Raw genomic sequence first — 26,034 nt, 5'->3', positions numbered from 1 at the left:
CATCCGTGTCCTAAAGCTTTGGTATTGGTTCCCACAAGTAAGGATGACGCCGTGGACCGGACACACCTATGTTGGAGAAAACAGAATTTATGTTTACCTGATAAATTACTTTCTCCAACGGTGTGTCCGATCCACGGCCCGCCCTGGTTTTTTAATCAGGTCTGATGATTTATTTTCTCTACCTACAGTCACCACGGTATCATATGATTTCTCCTATGCAAATATTCCTCCTTTACGTCGGTCGAATGACTGGGGAAGGCAGAGCCTAGGAGGGATCATGTGACCAGCTTTGCTGGGCTTTTTGCCATTTCCTGTTGGGGAAGAGAATATCCCACAAGTAAGGATGACGCCGTGGACCGGACACACCGTTGGAGAAAGTAATTTATCAGGTAAACATAAATTCTGTTTTTTAGACCTACATCATTTCACGACACAGTAATTCAGTTGTACTAGCAAACAGGAGGTTAAACTAACTTGTTTTAAGAGATAGGGACACATACAGTACATAAATTATATAACAAAAAATGTATTTACAAGTAACAGTATGTATGTGCAAGAATTAAAAAAAAAGTTTATAAACACCAATAGTTACTTACTATTTTAATGGGATGTATGAGGTTGATGGAATGAACACAGTTTCTGAATATTTAGTGGAATATTAGATAAAGACACTCGCATTTCATCATCAACAGCTGTCCCACTGCGCCAATAGGTTAAATTGATCTGTGCCCCACTAGGTATCAACATGTGTCAACCATGTGATATGCGTAGCAGGCAGAAAGTTGGAAACCAAAAAAAAAATTGTGCTAAAGCAGGGGCTCACCTACACACTCCCACCGACACACTGTGTCACGACACACAGTTTGGAAAGCACTGGCTTAGAGGAATATGGCTACACCTCACTGACGAGGCCCAATGAAGGCCGAAAGATCGTCTGGGGTTGTCGTGTTCCTTGTTCAGAGAGAAATTGCCTGGTATTTTGCCTCTGGACTAATGGTAATAAGTGGGATCAGACTGATATACTACAGGATAGTTCTACTCTGTGAATAGCATTACTGGGCTCAAAAGAAGCAGCACTCAGGTGGTAAATCACCATAGAACAGGCTATCAATGTTATTGAACTGGTTGTTCGTTCCTGTGAGTGCGTTCCCTGTGTATGTGTGTGTTTATATATATATATATATATATATATGTGTGTGTGTGTGTGTATGTATGTATGTGTGTATATATATATATAAGATAAATAATTTCAGAACTTTTTCCACCTTTAATGTGACCTATAAACAATTGAAAAACAAACTGAAATCTTTTAGGTGAAGGGAAGTAAAAATAAAATAATATGGTTGCATAAAACTAATACTTTGTTGAAGCAACTTTTGATTTTATTACAGCAGTCAGTCTTTTGGGGTATGAGTCTATCAGCATGGCACATCTTGACTTGGCAAGATTTGCCCACTCTTCTTTGCAAAAACACTCCAAATCTGTCAGATTGCGAGGGCATCTCCTGTGCACAGCCCTCTTCAGATCACCCCACAGATTTTCGATTGGATTCATGTCTGGGCTCTGGCTGGGCCATTCCAAAACTTCTTCTGGTGAAGCCATTCCTTTGTTGATTTGGATGTATGCTTTGGGTCATTGTCATGCTGAAAGATGAAGTTCCTCTTCATGTTCAGCTTTCTAGCAGAAGCCTGAAGGTTTTGTGCCAATATTGACTGGTATTTGGAACTGTTCATAATTCCCTCTACCTTGAATAAGGCCCCAGTTCCAGCTGAAGAAAAACAGCCCCAAAGCATGATGCTGCCATCACCATGTTTCACTGTGGGTATGGTGTTCTTTTGGTGATATGCAGTGTTGTTTTTGCGCCAAACATATCTTTTGGAATTATTCCCAAAAAGTTCAACCTTGGTTTCATCAGACCATAACACCTTTTCTCACATGCTTTTGGGACACTTCAGATGTGTTTTTGCTAAATTTAGCTGGGCTTGGATGTTTTTCTTCGTAAGAAAAGGCTTCCGTCTTGCCGTCTACCCCAAAGCCCAAACATATGAAGAATACGGGAGATTGATGTCACATGTACCACACAGCCAGTACTTGCCAGATATTCCTGCAGCTCCTTTAATGTTGCTGTAGGCTTCTTGGTAGCCTCCCAGACCAGTTTTCTTCTAGTCTTTTCATCAATTTTGGAGAGACATTCAGTTCTTGGTAATGTCATTGTTGTGCCATATGTTCTCCACTTGATGATGACTGTCTTCACTGTGTTCCATGGTATATCTAATGCCTTGGAAATTCTTTTGTACCCTTCTCCTGACTGATAGCTTTTAACAATGATATCCCTCTGATGCTTTGGAAGCTCTCTGCGGACTATGGGGCCTATTTATCAAGCCGTCAACTTACTTGCATTCGACGGCACCAATACGCTCGCCTAACATCGCTGCCGCAGACCTGAATACGCTCTCCAAAGTTACCAGAAAAGCTGTCAAAAAGCCGCACACCAAGTACGGGGCGATGAGCAGCGTACTGTTGTTAACTGTCATCGATCTCGCTGCTCTTCGGCTTTTTCCCAGCTTTATTGGTATACTGTCACCAAACACCCACACTATACTACACTGTTTTACCCCTCAACCGCCGCTCCCGGAGCCCACCACAACTCAAATAAAGTTAATAACCCCTAAACCGCTGCTCCCGGACCCCGCTGCAACGAAATAAACAGATTAACCCCTAAACCGCCGCTCCCGGACTCTTTTGCAGGGGTTTGGGCTGCAAAAGAGCTAACTGCCCTTTTAGGAGCAATGCCTATCCAAATGCCCTTTTCAGGGCAATCGGGAGCTTAGGTTTTTTAGTTAGTAATTTATTTGGGGGGTTGGTTGTGTGGGTGGTGGGTTTTACTGTTGGGGGGGTTGTTTGTATTTTTTTTTCCAGTTAAAAGAGCTGATTACTTTGGGGCAATGCCCCGCAAAAGGCCTTTTTAAGGGCTATTGATAGTTTAGTTTAGGCTAGGTTTTTTATTTTGATATGGCTATTAGATTAGGTGTAATTAGTTTAAATATCTGTAATTTGTTTTTTATTTTCTGTAATTTAGCGGGAGGGGGGTTGTACTTTATCTAATTTAATTTAATTGATTTAATTGTTGTTAATTTATTTAATTGTAGTGTAGTGTTAGGTGTTATTGTAACTTAGGTTAGGTTTTATTTTACAGGTCAATTTGTATTTATTTTAGCTAGGTAGTTATTAAATAGTTAATAACTATTTAATAACTATTCTACCTAGTTAAGATAAATACAAACTTGCCTGTAAAATAAAAATAAACCCTAAGCTAGCTACAATGTCACTATTAGTATTTAAAGTATTTAGTTTTAAATAGGAATACTTTAGTTAATGAGAGTAATTTTATTTAGATTTATTTAAATAATATTTAAGTTAGGGGGTGTTAGGGTTAGACTTAGGTTTAGGGGTTAATAACTTTAATATAGTGATGGCGACATTGGGGGCGACAAACTAGGGGTTAATAAATGTAGGTAGGTGGCAGCAATGTTAGGGGCGGCAGATTAGGGGTTAATAAGTTTAAAGTAGGTGGCGGCGGTGTTGGGGCAGCAGACTAGGGGGTGTTTAGACTTGGGGTTTATGTTAGGGTGTTAGGTGTAAACATAACTTTTATTCTCCCATAGGAATCAATGGGATATCGGGCAGCAGCGAACATAAGCTTTGCTGCTTTCAGACTCCCATTGATTGATAATTTGCAAAAGTAGTCAGATAGTGCCGAACTTGCATTCGGAACATCTGTAGTGACGTAAGCATCGATCTGTGTCAGACTGAGACTGGCGGATCGTATGCTACGTCACAAAATTCTACTTTTGCCGGTCTGTAGGCTTTGATAAATGAGGAGAATCAAGCTCTCCACAATTACGCTGCGGAATTCCAGCGTATTTGCGGTTGACGGCTTGATAAATAGGCCCCTACGGCTTTTGTGTAGGACGCGACTAAGAAAATGTCAGGAAAGACCTACTAGAGGCACTTTAAATTATGGCAGGTGTGTGATGACTCCTATTTAACATGGTTTTGAATGTGATTGCTTAATTCTGAACACAGCTACATCCCTAGTTATATGTGCACACTTATGCAACCACATTATTTTAGTTTTTTTTGTTTACATCCCTCCACCTTAAAGATTTGACTTTGTTTTTCAATTGAGTTGTGTAGTTTATAGGTCACATTAAAGGTGGAAAAAATTCTGAAATTATTTATCTTTGTCTATTTTTTTTACCTCACAGAAACCTGACATTTTAACAGGGGTGTGTAGACTTTTTATATCCACTGTATATATATAAATAAATATTTAAAAATAAAAAAGAGAATTTTCTTCTATGTGTAGAATGTAAAAATATTCATAACTGCATTCGGCTTTAGTGCAGTTGGTCTAACGTGGTGTCAGGTTAGCACTAGGGTTGCCACCTTAGCCATGGACACTTATGAGTTACTCATGCTGTAGGGTGAGCAGGGAGGAATATGAATAGTGCATATAAATAGTGCTGTCCAGAAACACAATACATGTTCCTCCCTGCGCACACTGCAGCATGTGTAACTCATAAGTGTCAAGGAAAACATGGCTGAGGTGGCAACCCTAGTTAGCGCGCAACTGTTTTTGTTTTTTTTTTAACTCCATTAAAGTCAACAAGGTCACGATATATGAAGTCCTGAAGTTATCTTGCATCTGACTTTTGTTTGCGCACTAACCTTTTACTTTCAACTTGTAATGCACGTGCTAACCTGGCCGTGTTCAAATTTTTCTTTGAACGCAGTTAGCACACAAATGAAAAATGTAGTTGTACTCTGGTCCTTAGTGTTTAATTTCCCTTTAAGTGGGCTTTAATAATTAAATTGTAAGGGTCCTTTGTGTTGTAAAAATAATTTATTTTCATTAAAATATTTCAAAATTAAGTAAACGGTTGCTAATGTTTGTTTAAAACTTAAAGTGAAGGTAAAGTTTTCAGAGTTGGAACACATCAAAGCATTTGTTAATCCTTAGATAAGTTAATTGCTAACTTTTTTTCTCTATATCATTTATATTTTGAAAAATATAAAGATTTATAATTCCCTACCGTTTCCATTATTGACTCCTCCCAAACCCTATTTCCTGCTTTTCTGATCTTTGACGTATAGAGCGGTCCCACCCGCTCTATACATCTCTCTAAAGCGCATTCACGACATCCCTCTCTACCACGCATGCGCTAACCGGCAAACCCCTTCTGAATTGCGCATGCGTTAAATGACTGTAAACACATTTATAATAATGCCCAAAATATTACTTTAGCTGCTATAAGTAAAGGCATCTGAGTGATAAAGTACGGTGACAGTTAGAAGTCAGTCAGTTAGGATCATGCATATAATTGTGCCGCTTACATTGACAAACAGTTCAAACCAGCTCCACTAGCCCTGTGCCCCCTTAGCACACTTCCGACACAAACAGTGATATCTGTTTACTTCATGTGTCCGTGGTATCTCTATGAGGCTGGCGTCCCTGTGGAGCTGGAAACTCTACTCCTCCTCTTTTCGGGGGGGTGTGTCCATCTTGGCCAATCTCTAGTCAATGCGGCAACGTGGTTATGATCCTGCTCCAATCACATTGCAGGATACCGGTTTCATCTGGTGGCTCAGCTGATTCCAAGCAGGTACACAAAGAAAATGTTCGCCAGATAAAGGATATATTAAAACTCAGTCTTTATTAGCATCTTTAAAATTGCACAGGCTTTGGAGTACTGCAACAGAGTAAAGAAATCACACAAGCACACTGGCGTAGCACAGAACGGCTTACGTGTTTCGGCTTAAACAGCCGTAGTCATAGCCTGATTTCTTTACTGTTGCAGTACTCCAAAGACTGTGGAATTTTAAAGATGCTGATAAAGACTGAGTTTTAATATCCTTTATCTGGCGAACATTTTCTTTGTGTACCTGCTTGGAATCAGCTGAGCCGCCAGATGAAACCAGGTAAAAGTAATTTCCTCACCGCTTGTAGCCATCCGTATTTTCTGTAGGAAGCCTAGTTCGTATTATGTTTCAAGATAATAACATTACGCATGCGAGAATCTGGAGCGCGCGTGGAGTCAGAGATGAGGAAAGAAAAAATATAGCGCATGCGCATATAGTAAAGGTGGCGAATGACGTTGATTGACAGCCGCCTAACGGACAGATTTTCAATAGGCTAATCTAAAAACGTGATCCACACAGGAAAAAAAAAAAATTTGGGTTGAATTTGCAGACCAACAAACAGTGAGTAAAAAAGGGCATAACTTTATTTACACTCAGAATTAAAAACAATTGATGAATTAAACTCATATTCATTTTGAGGAAAGCATATTATTCCGGATAGAGATGAAGGTAACTTTACCTTCACTTTAAGTTCATCTATTGTAAGTCATCAATATAATTAGTTTGTTGTGCCACCTCTTGATACACCGTTTTACAATCTTGCAAATCGTTACAAGTGAACTATGTATTTTCATTAGTTCCCTGTCCTTATTTGTTTCAGGCTTCCCCAACTCCCCCTCCTCCACAAACACAAAGCACAGGGGGTCGCCGGAGGAAAGCAGCAAGCGATGACCCAGATGAAAAGAGAAGAAAGTTTTTAGAACGGAACCGTGCTGCCGCTTCAAGATGCAGGCAGAAGAGAAAAGTCTGGGTACAATCATTAGAGAAGAAAGCAGAGGATCTTAGTTCATTTAATGTACAACTCCAGGTATATTTGCTTTATTTGCAGCAAAACTTAAATAAAGTATTATACTATTGTTGGAAAATAACATTTCAATCTTTATTATCTTTCTCACTCTATATCCTCTCTCTCTCTCTTTCTCTCTCCTCTCTCTCTCCCCCTACTCTCACTTTCTCTCCTCTTTTTCTTTACTTTCTGTATTTTAGCTCAACATTTCATTTAAAGGGATATGAAACCCCGTTTTTTTTCTTTCACTATTCACATAGAGCAGTGATTTTAAACAACTTTCTTATTTAATATTATTATCAATTTTTCTTTGTTCTCTTCGTACTTTTGTTTAAAGGCACGGACGTACTATATGGCAGCAGTTTTGCACAAATGCTATCCATTTGCAAGAGCACTAGATAGCAGCACTATTTCCTGCCATAGTGCTCAAGATGCCTTCAACACAGAATATCATGGAAATGAAGCAAATTTGATAACAGTAGTAAAATGGACATGTTTTAAATATGGTATGCTCTGTCTGAATCACAAAACAAACTGTTTTGTGATTCATATCCCTTTAAATATATAGAAAATATACATAGCTTTTGCATGGTTGTAATTTTTGTATTAGGGTGTTATTTTGAGTTTGGATAGCTAAGAGTTTATATTTCTTACTTTACTTTTTATTTTCCTACAAATATAACTATAATATATTAGGTATGAAATAAAATTGAAAGAGTGAAAATGTTTAAATAAAATATTTTTCTTTCATACAGGTGGTGAGAGTCCACGATCTATTACTCATGGGAATTACTCCTCTCTACCGCAAGGAGGAGGCAAAGATTCCCAAACCCCAAGAGCTCTATAAAACCCCTCCAACCTCACACATACCTCAGTCTTTACTTTGCCTCTTCTGGAGGTTGTTTAAGAATGAAGATGTGCATTTGATTCTTCAGAGAAAGGGGTTTTCGGTTTATTTTGAGGTCCGGTTCCTCTCAAACTACAGTGCTTTTTAGAGGAATGTATTTGGGGAATGGTTTGTTGCTTTGTTTTCATCTCATGGGAAATCTTTCATAAACCCTCACAGGGAGGTGTCTTCTGTTGTCCTTTATGGATCTACAGATATACTCCTATTCTATAAATTCTGCTGATATGTTTCAGTACTGGTTTGGCTATCTGCTACTTGATTGCTAATGAACGAGTAAGTATATTTTATTTTTTAAAACAATAGTAACATATAGACACTCATTTAGCTATGTTAAGGGCACTTTTTGATTTAAAGAGTTTATCTACATATGTTTTTGTATAGCCCTGGACAGATCTTTCACTATTTCCCTTGCTTTAGCAGGCAGTGGATTTATTGGGCGCTTAGTTTTTTACTCGTCGGGATTGTGCAAGTTGGGTTTATGCTCATTGGGTTAGCGCATGTCCCTTAGTCTTTTAGGAGCTGCAGGTATTTTTGCGCACTGGGTTTGCTTGTCAGGTTAGCGCACATCCCTTTAGTTTATGCAGGGGTCAAGTTTTTGGCGTGCACATTCCTATTTAAACAGTCATGTAGTGTTTGTTGCTTTGTTTTGCCATATGATATAATGGATCAACAGGATTCTGTCCCTACATTTACCCAAGAAAAGTAATCTCCTGAATGCCTTTCTACCGTTATTAGGTGTGCTTGTAAAAAAGCTGAAGTGCCCTCTTAAGCTCATTTATGTGACTCATGTTTAGATTTGTTAATGCATACAGACCAATCTAATGCTGTTTCTTTGGGTACTAATGCACCTACTCTTTGTTCATTAAAGGTTAATACTGAAGTGGTGCCTCCTGCCATGAAAACTTTCAACAAGTCTGCAGTCTCTGAAGCGTTGGCTGATCTCCCGCCTTCAAATATGCGTAAAAGATCAGTTCAGATTTTGCCTTCTACAAGTGCTGTGTGCCCTGAACCCAGGGATACTGTTGTATCTTCAGATGGTGAGGTTTGCTCTGGGGATGAGAATTCTTCATCTGAAGTGGAACCTGATATTCCCTCTCTTGTGTTTAAAGTTGAACAAATTTGTTCTCTTCTAAAAGAGGTCTTATTCATTTTAGGGGTTCAAGATCCTAAAACTTCTGATGATAAACCTTGTAATCATTTAAATTTAGTTTTTAGGACTGTCGTTAATTTCCTTGAGGTTTTCCCTGTGCCTGATGCTGTCTCTGACATGATTGCTAGGGAATGGTCTAAGTCATGTTTAATCCTTCTGTAAGATTTACAAAAGTTATATATTTTACCTGCTACTAATCCAGAGTTATGGGAAACAGTTCCAAGGTGGATGGGGACATTTCCACTCTGACTAAACATACTACTATTCCTTTGAACGAAAGTACTTCTTTTAAAGACCCTTTAGACAGAAAGCTAGAATCCTTTCATAGAAGGGCCTTTTTACGTGCTGGTTATATTCTCACGCCAGCTATTTCTATTGCTGATGTGGCTGTTGCTTCTACCTATTGGTTGTCTAGTCTTTCAGAGCAGTTTTCTGATGACCCTGATAGGGCAAATCTATTGAGTTGCTTCAGAGTGGCAATTGTTTTAATTAAAATGCTGTGCTTAATATTATGAAAATTAATGTCGAAAGCATGTCTTTAGCAATTCTTGCCAGAAGGGCCTTGTGGTTTAAATCCTGGAATGCTGATATGGTGTCAAAATCTAGATTATTGTCTTTCTTTTCAGGGAAATAAGTTATTTGGGTCTGATTTAGATTTTATTATTTCTACTATTACTAGAGACAAAGGAGCTTTTGTTCCTCAAGACAGGAAATCTAAAGAAAAATCCAAAGCTTCTAATCGTTTTCGTTCCTTTCTTCAGAATAAAAAAAAGATACTGACTCCTAAGTTCAAAAGCAAGGTTCCTCTGGTTCAGTCTTGAGACCTAATGCTATCTGGAACAAGTCTAAACAGGGTAAGAAATCTGTCCACTCTTCTAAAACTGCACAAAAGTGCGGCTCCCGACCCAGGTAGGGGGGGGGGGCAAATTGAACCTCTTTCAGAAGGCTTGGTTTCAGTCTGTCCTAGATCCCTGGGTTCAGAATATTGTTTCTCAGGGATATCGAATTGGATTCAGAACAAGGCCTGCCAGGGGAAGGTTTTTTCTGTTCAATGTTCCAAGGAATCCTATAAAAGCTCAAACTTTTCTTCAATCTGACTCAGATCTGGAAGATATAGGTGTGATTGTTCCAGTTCTTTTGCAGGAACAGGGGGTGTGATTTTATTATTATTGTTCCAAAGAAAGAAGGCACTTTCAGACCAGTTCTGAATCTAAAGACTCTGAACAAGTTTGTAAGGATTCCATTTTTCAGAATGTAAACTATCAAGACTCTTCTGCCTTTTGTTTAGCAAGGTCAGTTTATGTCCACAATAGATTTAAAGGATCCCTACCTTTATATTCCAATTCACAGAGAACATTACTAGTTTCCTAAGTTTGCTTTTCTGGACAAGCACTTTCAGTTTGTTGCTCTTCCATTTGGTCTGGCTACAGCTCCAAGACTTTTTACCAAGGTTCTGGGTGCCCTTTTGTCTGTAATCATAATTCAGGGTATTGTAGTATTTCCTTTCCTGGACGATATTTATTATTGTTGTTTCTTCAAAACCATGGTTGAATGATTCATTTTTCAAAGAGTTCTTTGGTTCCTCAGACAAGGGTTACTTTCCTGAGTTTCCAAATAGACTCAGTGTTCATGAGTCTTTTAACAGAGCAGAGACAGTTGAGATTGGTGTAATCTTTTATGAGCATTCAGTCTCTTTTGCTCCCTTCAGTGGCTCTGTGTATTGAAGTACTGATTTCAGCTTCAGATGCAATTTCATTTGCTCAATTTCAAGTGAGGCCTCTTCAGCTTTGTATGCTGCATCAGTGGTGTAGGGATTATACTTGGCTGTTTTACAAGATAGTTTAAGATCCAAGTACAATTCAGTCTCTAACTTTGTGGCTGAATTATCAGTTTATTATTCAGGGGGCTTCTTTTGCTCATCGTACCTGGTCTGTGATCACTACAGATGCAAGTCTTTCAGCTTGGGCTATTTGGGGGTCTCTGACAGCATAGGAGGTTTGGGATCCTAGGGAGGGCAAATTTTCAGGGCCCTTCAAGCTTGTGCTCTGTTGAAAAGGGAAATTTATCTCTGTTTTCCAGACAGACAATGTCACATTAGTAGCTTATATCAGCCATCAGAGGGGAACTCTGTTCTCTCTTGAGCAGAAGCCAATTCTTGTCTAGTTTCTGTGCTTTACATCCTAGGAGTGAACAATTGGGATGCAGACTTTCTTAGTCATAAGTCATCCAGGGAAGTGGTTTCTTCATCAGGATATGTTCAAACAGATTGTGGATCTTTGGTGTCTCCCAGAAATCGATCTAAATGCCCCTCGTTTGAACAACAAACTTCCCAGGTACTTTGCGAAGTCCAGGGATCCTCAGGCTGAGGTAGTGCATGCTCTGGTAGTTCCTTGGTCATTTCAGCCTGCTTATCTGTTCCCTCCTCTGGTTGTCCTTCCCATAGTGATTTCCAAGATAAGGCTAGAGAATCAGTTTGTAATCCAGATTGCCCCAGCATGGCCTTGCAGGATTTGGTATGCAGATCTGGTTCAAAAGTCCAGTTGCCCTCCATGGTCTCTTCCTCTGCGGTCAGACTTTCTGTCCCAAGGTCCTTTTTTCCATCCAGATCTCAAGCTTCTAAACTTGATGACATGAAATTGAACGCTTAGTTCTGAGACATAAGGGTTTCTCAGATTCAGGCTCATAAACCTGTTTCTAGGAAGATTTATCTCAAGGTTTAATAAACTTTAATTTCCTAGTGTGTAAATCATGTTTTTTCCTGGCATTCTTTTAGAATTCCTAAGATTCTTCCTTTTTTAGCAAGATGGCCTAGATAAGGGTTTATCTGCCAGTTGCCTGGAAGGGCAGATTTCAGCTCTTTCAGTTTTGTTCCACAGAAAGATTGTTTGTCTGCCTGATGTTTATTGTTTTATTCAGGCTCTGGTCCGAATTAAACCTGTTATCAAGCCTATTTCTGCTCCTTGTTTCAATCGATGCTGATAAAGCCTTTGATTCTGTGTTTTTTGATCATATAACTACCTCCCTAGATTGGATCTCCTCTAGTAATTATGTTCTTAACAACACGCTTAAAGAAAACATCTGTAACCCATTCCTCCCAATAGCATTAATTCACTGCGAGCTAAAAGGGCTACCAACGGAAATTAAGGCCTAGATTTAGAGTTTGGCGGTAGCCGTGAAAACCAGCGTTAGAGGCTCCTAACGCTGGTTTTAGGCTACCTCCGGTATTTGGAGTCACTCAAAAAAGGGTCTAACGCTCACTTTTCAGCCGCGACTTTTCCATACCGCAGATCCCCTTACGTCAATTGCGTATCCTATCTTTTCAATGGGATTTTTCTAACTCCGGTATTTAGAGTCGTGTCTGAAGTGAGCGTTAGAATTCTAACGACAAAACTCCAGCCGCAGAAAAAAGTCAGTAGTTAAGAGCTTTCTGGGCTAACGCCGGTTCATAAAGCTCTTAACTACTGTACTCTAAAGTACACTAACACCCATAAACTACCTATGTACCCCTAAACCGAGGCCCCCCCACATCGCCGCCACTCGATTAATTTTTTTTAACCCCAAATCTGCCGACCGCCACCTACGTTATCCTTATGTACCCCTAATCTGCTGCCCCTAACACCGCCGACCCCTATATTATATTTATTAACCCCTAATCTGCCCCCCTCAACGTCGCCTCCACCTGCCTACACTTATTAACCCCTAATCTGCCGAGCGGACCGCACCGCTATCATAATAAAGTTATTAACCCCTAATCCGCCTCACTAACCCTATAATAAATAGTATTAACCCCTAATCTGCCCTCCCTAACATCGCCGACACCTAACTTCAATTATTAACCCCTAATCTGCCGACCGGAGCTCACCGCTATTCTAATAAATGTATTAACCCCTAAAGCTAAGTCTAACCCTAACACTAACACCCCCCTAACTTAAATATAATTTAAATCTAACGAAATTAATTAACTCTTATTAAATAAATTATTCCTATTTAAAGCTAAATACTTACCTGTAAAATAAATCCTAATATAGCTACAATATAAATTATATTTATATTATAGCTATTTTAGGATTAATATTTATTTTACAGGTAACTTTGTATTTATTTTAACCAGGTACAATAGCTATTAAATAGTTAAGAACTATTTAATAGCTAAAATAGTTAAAATAATTACAAAATTACCTGTAAAATAAATCCTAACCTAAGTTACAATTAAACCTAACACTATACTATCATTAAATTAATTAAATAAAATACCTACAATTAAACCTAACACTACGCTATCAATACATTAATTAAATACAATACCTACAAATAACTACAATGAAATAAACTAACTAAAGTACAAAAAATAAAAAAGAACTAAGTTACAAAAAATAAAAAAATAATTACAAACATAAGAAAAATATTACAACTAATTACACCTACTCTAAGCCCCCTAATAAAATAACAAAGACCCCCAGCCCTGAACAGGGCCCTTTGCGGGGCATGCCCCAAGAAGTTCAGCTCTTTTGCCTGTAAAAAAAAACATACAATACCCCCCCAACATTACAACCCACCACCCACATACCCCTAATCTAACCCAAACCCCCCTTAAATAAACCTAACACTAAGCCCCTGAAGATCATCCTACCTTGTCTTCACCTCACCGGGTATCACCGATCGGTCCTGCCTCCAAAATCTTCATCCAACCCAAGCGGGGGCTGGCGATCCATCATCCGGTGGCTGAAGAGGTCCAGAAGAGGCTCCAAAGTCTTCATCCTATCCGGGAAGAAGAGTAGATCCGGACCGGCAACCATCATCTTCCAAGCGGCATCTTCTATCTTCATCCGATGAGGACCGGCTCCATCCTGAAGACCTCCACCGCGGACCCGTCTTCATCCGGCGACGTCCAACTGAAGAATGACGGTTCCTTTAAGGGACGTCATCCAAGATGGCGTCCCTCGAATTCCGATTGGCTGATAGGATTCTATCAGCCAATCGGAATTAAGGTAGGAATATTCTGATTGGCTGATGGAATCAGCCAATCAGAATCAAGTTCAATCCGATTGGCTGATCCAATCAGCCAATCAGATTGAGCTTGCATTCTATTGGCTGTTCTATTGGCTGTTCAGGGTTGGTAAGGTAAAAGAGCTTTGAACTTTAGTAATTTAGAATAGGGTAGGGCATTTTTTATTTTGGGGGTCTTTGTTATTTTATTAGGGGGCTTAGAGTAGGTGTAATTAGTTTAAAATTGTTGTAATATTTTTCTTATGTTTGTAATTATTTTTTTTATTTTTTGTAACTTAGTTCTTTTTTATTTTTTGTACTTTAGTTAGTTTATTTCATTGTAGTTATTTGTAGGTATTGTATTTAATTAATGTATTGATAGTGTAGTGTTAGGTTTAATTGTAGGTAATTGTAGGTATTTTATTTAATTAATTTAATGATAGTATAGTGTTAGGTTTAATTGTAACTTAGGTTAGGATTTATTTTACAGGTAATTTTGTAATTATTTTAACTATTTTAGCTATTAAATAGTTCTTAACTATTTAATAGCTATTGTACCTGGTTAAAATAAATACAAAGTTACCTGTAAAATAAATATTAATCCTAAAATAGCTATAATATAATAATAATTTATATTGTAGCTATATTAGGATTTATTTTACAGGTAAGTATTTAGCTTTAAATAGGAATAATTTATTTAATAAGAGTTAATTTATTTCGTTAGATTTAAATTATATTTAAGTTAGGGGGGTGTTAGTGTTAGGGTTAGACTTAGCTTTAGGGGTTAATACATTTATTAGAATAGCGGTGAGCTCCGGTCGGCAGATTAGGGGTTAATAATTGAAGTTAGGTGTCGGCGATGTTAGGGAGGGCAGATTAGGGGTTAATACTATTTATTATAGGGTTAGTGAGGCGGATTAGGGGTTAATAACTTTATTATGATAGCGGTGCGGTCCGCTCGGCAGATTAGGGGTTAATAAGTGTAGGCAGGTGGAGGCGACGTTGTGGGGGGCAGATTAGGGGTTAATAAATATAATATAGGGGTCGGCGGTGTTAGGGGCAACAGATTAGGGGTACATAAGGATAATGTATGTAGCGGCGGTTTACGGAGCGGCAGATTAGGGGTTAAAAATAATATGCAGGGGTCAGCGATAGCGGGGGCGGCAGATTAGGGGTTAATAAGTGTAAGGCTAGGGGTATTTAGACTCGGGGTACATGTTAGGGTGTTAGGTGCAGACGTAGGAAGTGTTTCCCCATAGCAAACAATGGGGCTGCGTTAGGAGCTGAACACGGCTTTTTTGCAGGTGTTAGGTTTTATTTCAGCTCAAACAGCCCATTGTTTCCTATGGGGGAATCGTGCACGAGCACGTTTTTGAGGCTGGCCGCGTCCGTAAGCAACTCTGGTATCGAGAGTTGAAGCTGCGTTAAATATGTTCTACGCTCCTTTTTTGGAGTCTAACGCAGCCTTTATGTGGACTCTCAATACCAGAGTTATTTTTATGGTGCGGCCAGAAAAAAGCCGGCGTTAGCTACGCGGGTCCTTACCGACAAAACTCTAAATCTAGCCGTAAGAGACTTAAAACTTAATCCAGTAAAGGCTTGGTGGAAAATATGCAGTTGTGTATTAATCAATCATAAGGCCTCTCAATATTTACCCTTGATAGGGAATCCAAAATTCCAAGCAGGTCTAGTTTCTGCATTTAAAAAAAAATGGCATACCATAAGATTGAATAGGGTGTTGTATTTTATTGACAGTAAAAAAAAAATGTGTAAAAACATTTGAAGAATTAAAGAGTGAATTCAGCATAACTAACAAGAAGTTTTTTGCATGCTTGCAAATAAAACATTTTATTCTAGAATTAACAAAAGACGCAGGTTGGTGTTGGGCCTTGGGTAAGCTAGAAAGAATGGGTACATGTCAATTACCCCGTGCTATCATCTCCTTGGTTCTAGTAAAGGAGCTCCAATTTTGGATAAAATTACTTCAGACTGGAATCTGCTGTTACCACAGAATAACATTGACTCAAAATCTCTTCAGGCATCTATTGCTAAAGTAGCACAGGCTACATTATCTGCTACCTGGAGAGAATCTCATCTCAAACTCCTACATAAAACATATTTTACCCCTGAAAAAGGTTTCAAACTCTGCAATTTAAGTTTCAATAAGTGCCCTAAATGTTCCTTTCATGCAGCAGACTTGTTACATTTGCTATGGAAATGTCCAAAAATCAGTTATTTTTGGGGTAAATTAGAATACTGGTTGAATAATTCACTAAAAATCTCCCCTCTTGTTCTATCGCCAATGCAAATTATATTTTGTGTGAAGGATAAAGCAGGCCATCAGTATAATGAAAAATTATTAATACTGTCCGTCCTAGCAGCTAGGTATTTAATCTTTTATAAAATGGAAAATGAGAACTATTCCAAGTATCTCGGAAGTTAGGAATTCATTAAAGAAACAGTGTATATTGGAACAAAGAGCTACTAATATAGATAACGAGACAGATATTAGACAATTCTTTAATAAATGGTCAGTATTCATTAAAACACTCTCGATCCCGGAAATAGATTATATGATTTTTCCGTTTAGGAATTCAGAGTTAGTTTTGCTGGGTATTTGGTAACATGGTCGGATAATGATGGAAGAAGCTGATTTTCTCTCTTCTCTTCTGGTCTCTTAGCTATCTCTCCCCCCCCCCCCCCTTTTTTTCTCTTTCTTTTTTTCTTTCTTTCTTTTCTCTTTTTCTACAGTGAAGAAAAGGTCATTGTATTGCAATACATTTTGTTTTTGTTTAATGTTTTTGGTATAATAATGTTAAACCCCAACAAAGTGAATGTAAGATGGTAGAAACACGTTTTTTTTTTTTATCATTTTATATCTTTGTATAAAAAAAATTGTATGATTTAACTGAATCATGAATAATGTAAAATTCTAAAATTTAAGGGTAATATTACCAAAACCGTTAAAATTATATATTTAAACTTTTTTTTTCAATATTCCATAATAATTAATGAAGTCTGAAACTAATACAATTAAATTACCAGATGTGTACAAAGAAAGTGAAAAGGTTTATTTAAAACAAATGTGTATTTTCCTTAAAGTGAATGTAAACTTTTGATGATAAAGTGCCCGGTTTTTAAAAATTCGATTAAAAACAGGGGCACTTTAATGCATCAAAATTTGCATTTCACTCGTGTTGTGAAAATACTTACCTTTTGATCTTGACAGCCACTCCAGCTTCCCCCGGTTGTCGCAAGCCTCTTCCTACGTCAGAAATGACAGATCGGTCATCCTCCAATCACTGCTTTTCCCTGGGGGAATTAGTGTCTGATTTAACGCCGTGTTTGGAGGAAGCCGGATTCCTCATTTTAGACCCAGGAAGAGGCTTTGCGATGGGTGGAGGAAGCGATGCAGCGGCTGTCAAGATTAAAAGGTAAGTTTTTTTCACAACACAAGTGAAATGTAAATTTTGATGAATTAAAATGCCCCTGTTTTTAATTGAATTTTTAAAACCAGGTACTTTATCATCAAAATTAACATTCATGTTGTGTCTCCAATGTTACCAAGAATCCATTAGCAAATGTATCTAGTCTCACTTAACTGATACCCAACAGTGAACCTCAGGGGTATGTACATAATTGAAAAGGGACTATCGTTACTGATCCCTTCACATTAGTTCTCTCTACTACAGGTTGGATAGTGCAAAGATTCCTCTCCTCTGCTTTATCTTAATTCCATAGCATTGTTCGAGCAGTAGGTATTTTGCATATCTGAAAATTCAGGAGGATCTGCAGGGTAGGCTACACTTTGTCCTATGCGGAAGAGGTGTCTGCTTCTCAGACTCTGTTTTTGCCAGTGGTTCTTATGGGCTACTCCTACATTTTTTTTCTCGGCATAGTTCACCACGGGCATGGTGTAACATGTGGCGGAGACATATCAAGTCACACAGGTTTTGCATGTACATATATAATATGTCAGTAACCAAGAGGACTGTACTAGATTGCAGAGAGTGTATAGCGTAGATAAAATTGCAGCAGCGCAAGGAGCTCTGTAAGTAGTGCTACACTGCAGTGCCAGTCTGCTAGTAAAAAGGCAACACTATTATTTTCCATAACTAAAAAGAAGACGCTCCCCAGAAACCCAGGATATTCCAACCTCCAAAGTATAGTGACTTAACTTGGATGCATGAAACAGTATGTTTTGAACCTAGAATTTCCTTGGGGTAAATTTGATGGGGGTGGATCTGCTATCTTGTAGCTATGACCCGAGAATTCTTACTGCATTGACAAAGACTTGTTTCCTCTATAATAAACCTGCTTTAGATGTGAAGAGTCTTTGTACTAGATGTATTGAACACATTTTTAGAGGACATTTTCACAGATTTTACAACATGCAGAGACAATTTTCTCATGGTCTAAGCCTAGATAAAGATGTTGGGAAACCTGGCATTAACAGTTCATGCAGTCATACAGGCAAATGAAGAACTGGAAAAAGTCTGTCTGAGGTGGATCCCATTTTCTTCTCATCTCAAACATCTAGAATTGTATATTTAGAGTTCTATTCTCAGCAGAGGCCTTCTCTTAACAGATACTTTTTAGATTTTAAATAAAGACAGATTTCAGTAAATTCATCTGGAGAGCAATTTTTTTAGGGTAATGTGTAACGGAAAGATAGAATCCTAGAAGAGATTAATAACTCATTGCAGCGTTTTAAAAATTGATACATGTTCTCACATCCTACATAACAGGATTATCTTGCATACATTTCCAAAGATGAAAATTTGGAGAAGTTAACACCTGTTACTCTAAACTAAAATGCAGATTGCCTAAGCAGAATCCCATTCTATCAAACAAAATCACAACTTTACAGCAATGTTTCTGTAAGATAATAGAACAGTGAAGATATCCAGATAAGGATTTAATTATGTCTTTGGTGAAAGGGTTGGTTGTTTCTCTCAAATGTTAGATTTCAAACTAATTAATGTCTTAACTTTAAGGATCACTGATACCTCAGTGGCTGAGCAGAATCGGTAAAGAACAAGCAAATGAAATGCAGATATTTTCTTTTGTATCCAATCGTTTAGACAACTAGCAGTAGAACTGGATAAAATGAGTTTTTTTAGATGCTGGCAGCCATTTAAGACAATTGTTCCTGCCCTAATAATCCTGTAAATGGCATTAAGATTAACGGGATCAGTAAGGGGAACATGATTTATGTTGCTTAAAGAGGAAGTGTTCTCTACAGTCCATTCCTTCTCCAGGAGTCCAGGTGTCACAGGTGAGCATTAGCTATGATGTAAGCCACATTACAGAAATTTCTATTTTTTGGGTCTAGTTTATAGCGTTCAGTCACTAATATTGAAGCTACATGTTAAATGTAGTTGTCCGTTTGGACCATCTGTGCTACAGTCACTAATCCAGTAAGTAGTAGATATTCCAAAAGCCTAGCTTTATAATATGAGAGGGGTGTTGCTATAATATTTAAACCAACTAGTCAGCAATTGGATTCAGGAAGTGTATCATGAGTGCAGAATAGATGTGGCTAGAAAATCTTTGCCAGAATTGTCTTACAGAAGAATACAGTAGCAAATGCATTTTAAACTGAAAACTTGAATTACAGCTTCCAGTTTTGTATGTTAGAAATAGCCTTTTGTTAAATGGACAGTGTACCTCAAAATTGTTTTTCCCTTAACATGTTATACCAGCTGCAGAGTATACAACGTATGAAAAAAATGGCTTCTTTTTACGAACTAGCAGGTATTGTTCTTTGAAACCACAAACCATTAAAATGAGTTGAGCTTGCAGGGAAATTAGATCTCCTTATTTTATCACTTTATGTACACACACACATGCTTCTTTATATTATCTCTTTTTGTATACCAAAGCCCAATATTTAGGGCCTGATATTTAAAACCTCTCCGCTCAGGTGAGATATTCTAAAATGATCCTCCAGCACTGTGATGTACCTAGTGAAATTTTCGAAAGGCAGATTTTGCTTTACTTCTTCAAGGGGCATTCCCTGCATTTATGTATGTGAATGAGGGACAAGCCCAGTGCAATATAACCCTGCATAACATGAGAGTTCTTTGTACTTTGTATTTTATACCACTTTACACTTCAGATTAACTTGTATTACATTTAAACTTTGCACTTTCTATTTCGTGTTTTATTTTGTATACAGCTGTGTATTTAGGATTGTGGTTATAGAGCAGACTTCACAGGGGTAATTTGTAAAAGCTACACAGAAATATCCAAAGCATGATCTTAGTTTGGTAAAGTAACACGGAAGCTTTCAAAACATAATCAAAATTTGTCAAATCATTGCTAGAGCTTATTGCTTAGATGAATTGATGTCGCTATCCAGCAAGTTTATTATTAGTTGTAGGAGTAAGTTCTGTCTCAGTTTAAGAAGGACTTAAGAAATCCTGTACATCAGGTGATCCTATTAATTACGGAATGCGCAGAAACAATGCCTCTCCTATGGCGTTGCACCAACTTGCCCCCATTTGCAAGGAATAAACACCTGCATGTGTTAGACTGGCTATCTGTGGCAGCTGGGACCTATGTACAATGCACAAACCTTTCCACAAACAAACCTTTCCATTCACGGCAGAGTGCCTGACAGATATTGTTCTTAAAAGAAACACTGATAGAAGATATGAGCGCAAGCACCCTACAGAATGTGCACTCCAGCAACTTTTACTCAAAAATATATTGGGAAATGCCACTGGCAAATTTTTAGATGCGAAAAACATTTTTTAAATATGATTTTGGATCTATCTATCTTGTACTACTGAACAGATTTAATATTGTTTCCAAAATGCATCAGAAACACCTATGATCAATCTTCCAAAGAAATATTTCTACAGGAGGTTTGGCTATAAACATTGAGGCCTATTCATTAAAGGTCTGTCGGACCTGATCCGACAGTAGGGATCAGGTCCGACAGACCTTGCTGAATGCTGAGAGCAATACGCTCTCAATACGCTTGTGAGCTGCTGGTGCAATGCCGCCCCCTGCAGATTCGCAGCCAATTGGCCTCTAGCAGGGGGGTGTCAATCAACCTGATCGTTATCGATCGGGTTGAATTGTGGCGATCTCTGTCCGCCTGCTCAGAGCTGGTGGACAGGGTTATGGAGCAGCGGTCTTTAGACCGCTGCTTCATAACTGCTGTTTCTGGCGAGCCTACAGGCTCGCCAGAAACACGGGCCCTCAAGCTCCATTCGGAGCTTGATAAATGGGCCTCTGAGTCTCAGAACAAAATCCAGTAACATTCAACAGCCCAAGTCTCTAGAAAATAACTGAAAACTTACCAAACATGTTTGCATCATACATTGATGGTTTTTGGTAAATGTCTGTCCTCCCATACCAGATTGCAGCCCTTTGTGCTGGAGAGTCTGCTGAAATATCCTAGTTCTCTCCTATGACTATATTAAACATCACTATGTTGTGCTTCAATAACAATGAATTAATACAATGCTTCAAATCTAAAATGACTGAAGCAAAACGTAAAGCAAATGCCTCTAAATTGTTCTACAAGGTTTTAACCGGTCTTATATGTTCCTTGGAATTATATATAAGCAGCCCCCTTTCCATAGCCAGAAAATAAGCTCAGGTTTTTCCTGTGACACATTTTCACAGGGGTATAAAAGTGCAAAAAGAAATACTCTTATTTGCATACATCTGTGTCTTTAACTACAGCAAATAAACTAAACACATGGTTAATGTTAGCTTCAGAGCAGCAATGCACTACTGGGTGCTAATTTGAATACATCTGGTGAGCCAATGACAGGAGTCAGATGTGTGTAGCCACCAATCACCACCTAGCTCACCACCAGTAATGCATTGCTGCTGAGGATATGTGTGTATACTTTTCCACAAAGCATACCATGAGAATAAAGTTAATTCAATAACCAATAAAATTCAATAAAAGTGAATTTAAAAGTGCCTTAAATATGAAATGCTATATCTGAATCATACAACTTTAACTTTCCTATCCCTCTACGTATTTGCCACTAGCGTTTATTCTGTTGGGCATTTTTATAATATAAAGACTGCATATTTATTGTTACAGGGCAACATCACTTTAACCAAAATGCATCCTTAGTAGACAAAGATCCCTGTGGACAGGAGTAAAGTATTTTTTTACCTTCTTTCAGATTTAATGGGATATAGTAGTATTTGTTTTATTTTGTTTCATCTAGAAGTGAGCATTTCTTTTACAGTTTTATGTTCCTACGCATCTTTATCTTTCTTTAAAAAAAAAAAAATGTCCCTGCAATGAGTAAACCAATGGAGGGGGGGGGGGGAGGTTAGGCTTACCGAGATGTATTCTCCACCAATAGAGTTGTGGGCATAATACTATATATTTCTTCTGTTATGTGTGATCAGTCCACGGGTCATCATTACTTCTGGGATATAACTCCTCCCCAACAGGAAATGCAAGAGAATGACTATTACTTATTGAGTTCAACATGGGCATTTATAGAGAAAGATGAGACATTCTCAAGTTATGTGACTTTAAACTTGAATATCAGGGTCTGTTATTTAAAAAAAAAATGTTATCTAAACCCTAACAAGTTGTTTTTTGTTTTTTTTAAATATGGAAACATAAAAACAACTTACTTTTCATCTTTTATTATTTTAATGGACATTTAAAATGAAAAAAATGTACACTGTGCATTAAGATCCAATTTACTGTATGTTCTATCACCATAATAAAATTAATTTCTCTTGTAAGGTGTATACAGTCCGCGGATCATCCATTACTTGGAAAGTTACCCACAGAAGAGCTGCTATATAGCTCCTCCCCTAACTGCCATATCCAGTCATTCTCTTGCAACTATCAACAAGCATGGAGGTAGTAAGAGGAAAGTGGTGAAATGTAGCTGTTATCTTGCTTCAATCAAAAGTTTGTTATTTTTAAATTGTACCGGAGTTGTACTATTTTGTTCCAGGCAGAAAAATAGAAGAATCTGCCTGTGATTTCTATGATCTTAGCAGGTTGTAACTAAGATCCATTGCTGTTCTCACACATGACTGAAGAGAGAGGTAAATTCAGCGGGGGAATGGCGTGCAGGTTATCCTGCTATGAGGTATGTGCAGTTAAGATTTTTCCAACATTGGTGTGTCCGGTCCACGGCTTCATCCTTACTTGTGGGATATTCTCTTCCCCTACAGGAAATGGCAAAGAGAGCACCCAGCAAGAGCTGTCCATATAGCCCCCCCTCTGGCTCCGCCCCCCAGTCATTCTCTTTGCCGCTCTGAACAAGTAGCATCTCCACGGGGATGGTAAAGAGTATGTGGTGTTAGTTGTAGTTTTTTATTTCTTCTATCAAGAGTTTGTTATTTTAAAATAGTGCCGGTTTGTACTATTTACTCTACAACAGAAAATGAAGAAGATTTCTGTTAAAGAGGAATATGATTTTAGCAGTAGTAACTAAAATCTATTGCTGTTCCCACGCAGGGCTGTTGAAACCAGAGAACTTCAGTTGGGGGGAACAGTTTGCAGGCTTATCTGCTGCAGGTATGATCAGTCATATTTCTAACAAGACATGTTAATGCTAGAAGACTGTCAGTTTTCCCTTAGGGGGTAAGTAAGCCATTTTCTTAGACTCATAACAGATTAAGGCTTATTAATGGGCTCTATACTGGTTGACACTATTGTGGGCTAAATCGATTGATTTATTTCATATTTAGATGGCTTTTAGAGTGTTTTGTGTACTTAAAAGCACTTTTGGGAACGTTTTTGTTCGCCTGGCATTTAGTTAGACTACTATTTCAGTCAGAAAGGCCCCTTCACTCTGGTATGCAGAGGAAGGAGGCCCCGTTTTCGCGCCTCAATTGCGCAGTTTACTTCCATGGCAGTGCATGCAGCTTCATGTGAGGAGTCCTGTGGCTACAAAAACGGACTCAGGAAGGTTTATTTCAGTGCTGAATAACTCTCAGGGAAGGTAAAGAGCCGCAGCAAGGCTGTGGCAGTGATTGTAGTGTACTAAAATTGTTGAATTGAACAAATAGCTCCGGTTTGCTCATTTTAAGGGTTAAAGTCTTGAAACTTGGCGTGCAATACTTTCAAGGCATTAGGACTCTGGGGTAAAAAATTTGTAAAAATCGGACATTGCCTTCATTGTTTTTCAAAATATCAGAAATAAAGTGTGCCTGTTTATTATTTAAAGGGACAGTAACGCTTTTCTTTAAAAACGCTTTTATTGCATTATTAGCCTGCCAAATTCTGTCTAACATGTCTATACCTTCAGATGGCTTATGTTCTGTGTGTATGAAAGCCAAGGTGGTTCCCCCTATTAATGTATGCGCAAATTGTGTCATAGCGTCCAAACAAAGTATGGACAGTACTGTCACATTGAATAAGATTGCCCAAGATGATTCTTCTAATGAAGGTAGTGGGGATAGTTCTTCATCCTCTCCTTCTGTGTCAACACCAGTTTTGCCCGCGCAGGCGATACCTAGTACATCTAGCGCGCCAATGCTGGTTACTATGCAGCAATTAACAGCAGTAATGGATAATTCTATAGCAAATCTGTTATCCAAACTGCCATCCTACCCTAGAAAGCGTGATAGCTCAGTTTTAAATACAGAAGATGAGTAGGTTGGTGCTGAGGACAATTTATCAGTTATACCCTCACATCAATCTGAATTGGCAGTGAGGGAGGGTCTGTCTGAGGGGGAAATTTCTGATTCAGGAAAAGTTTCTCAGCAGGCAGACACTGATGTCGTAACATTTAAATTTAAGTTAGAACATCTCCGCGCCCTGCTTAAGGAGGTCCTAACTACTCTTGATGACTGTGATTCTTTGGTAATTCCAGAGAAATTGTGCAAGATGGACAAATTCTTAGAGGTCCCAGTGCACGCTGATGCCTTTCCGATACCCAAGCGGGTGGCGGACATAGTGACTAAGGAGTGGGAAAAGCCAGGTATACTTTTTGTTCCACCTCCTATATTCAAGAAAATGTTCCTCATTGTTGACCCCAGAAGGGACGCATGGCAAACGGTTCCTAAGGTTGAGGGGGCAGTGTCAACGTTAGCTAAGCGCACAACTATTCCTATTGAGGACAGTTGCGCTTTTAAAGATCCTATGGATAAAAAATTGGAAGGATTGCTAAAAAAGATATTTGTTCAACAAGGTTTCCTTCTTCAACCAATCTCGTGCATTATTCCTGTCACCACGGCAGCATATTTTTGGTTCGAGGAACTAGAAAATTCGCTCCAAAAAGAGACTCCATATGATGAAGTCATGGACAGAATTCACGCACTAAAGTTGGCTAATTCCTTTATTTTGGATGCCGCTTTCCAATTGGCTAAGTTAGCGGCGAAAAATTCAGGTTTTGCAATAGTGGTGCGCAGAGCGCTTTGGCTAAAATCCTGGTCGGCGAATGTGTCGTCCAAGAATAAATTGCTTAATATTCCTTTCAAGGGTAAGACCCTTTTCGGGCCGGAATTGAAAGAGATTATTTCAGACATTACTGGTGGAAAGGGACATGCCCTCCCACAGTATAGGCCTTTCAAGGCTAAGAACAAATCTAATTTTCGTTCCTTTCGCAATTTCAGGAACGGACCGAATCCTAACTCTGCGGCCTCCAGACAAGAAGGCAACTCTTCCCAGCCTAAACCAGCATGGAAACCATTGCAAGGCTGGAACAAGGGTAAACAGGCCAAGAAGCCTGCTGCTGCTACCAAGACAGCATGAAGGGGTAGCCCCCGATCCGGAACCGGATCTAGTAGGGGGCAGACTTTCTCTCTTCACTCAGGCTTGGGCAAGAGACGTTCCGGATCCCTGGGCACTAGAAATAGTCTCTCAGGGGTATCTTCTAGAGTTCAAGGAACTTCCTCCAAGGGGAAGGTTCCACATGTCTCGCTTATCTTCAGACCAGATAAAGAGACAGGCATTCTTACATTGCGTAGGAGACCTATTAAAAATGGGAGTGATAAACCCAGTTCCAACAGTGGAACAAGGTCTGGGTTTTTACTCAAACCTGTTTGTAGTTCCCAAAAAAGAGGGAACTTTCAGGACAATTCTGGATCTAAAAATTCTAAACAAATTCCTCAGAGTTCCATCATTCAAAATGGAAACCATTCGGACAATTTTACCAACAATCCAGGAGGGTCAATATATGACTACCGTGGACTTAAAGGATGTGTACCTGCATATTCCTATCCACAAACATCATCATCAGTTCCTGAGGTTCGCCTTTATGGACAAACATTACCAGTTCGTGGCTCTTCCGCTCGGTTTAGCCATTGCTCCCAGAATCTTCACAACGG

General features: G+C 38.7%; 1 protein-coding gene across 1 annotated transcript in view; it reads left to right on the top strand.

The window, feature by feature from the left end:
* Positions 1–26,034, top strand: part of ATF2 (activating transcription factor 2) — a 428,571-nt gene that overhangs the window by 240,355 nt on the left and 162,182 nt on the right. Inside the window, exon 8 of the mRNA XM_053698472.1 lies at positions 6,524–6,730. Within this exon, the coding sequence (XP_053554447.1) occupies positions 6,524–6,730 (207 nt within the window). The remainder of the gene's footprint in view (positions 1–6,523; positions 6,731–26,034) is intronic.

Source organism: Bombina bombina, chromosome 1 (genome assembly GCF_027579735.1).
Source record: "Bombina bombina isolate aBomBom1 chromosome 1, aBomBom1.pri, whole genome shotgun sequence".
Classification (NCBI taxonomy): Eukaryota; Metazoa; Chordata; class Amphibia; order Anura; family Bombinatoridae; genus Bombina; species Bombina bombina.
This window is presented reverse-complemented; position numbering and strand designations above follow the sequence as displayed.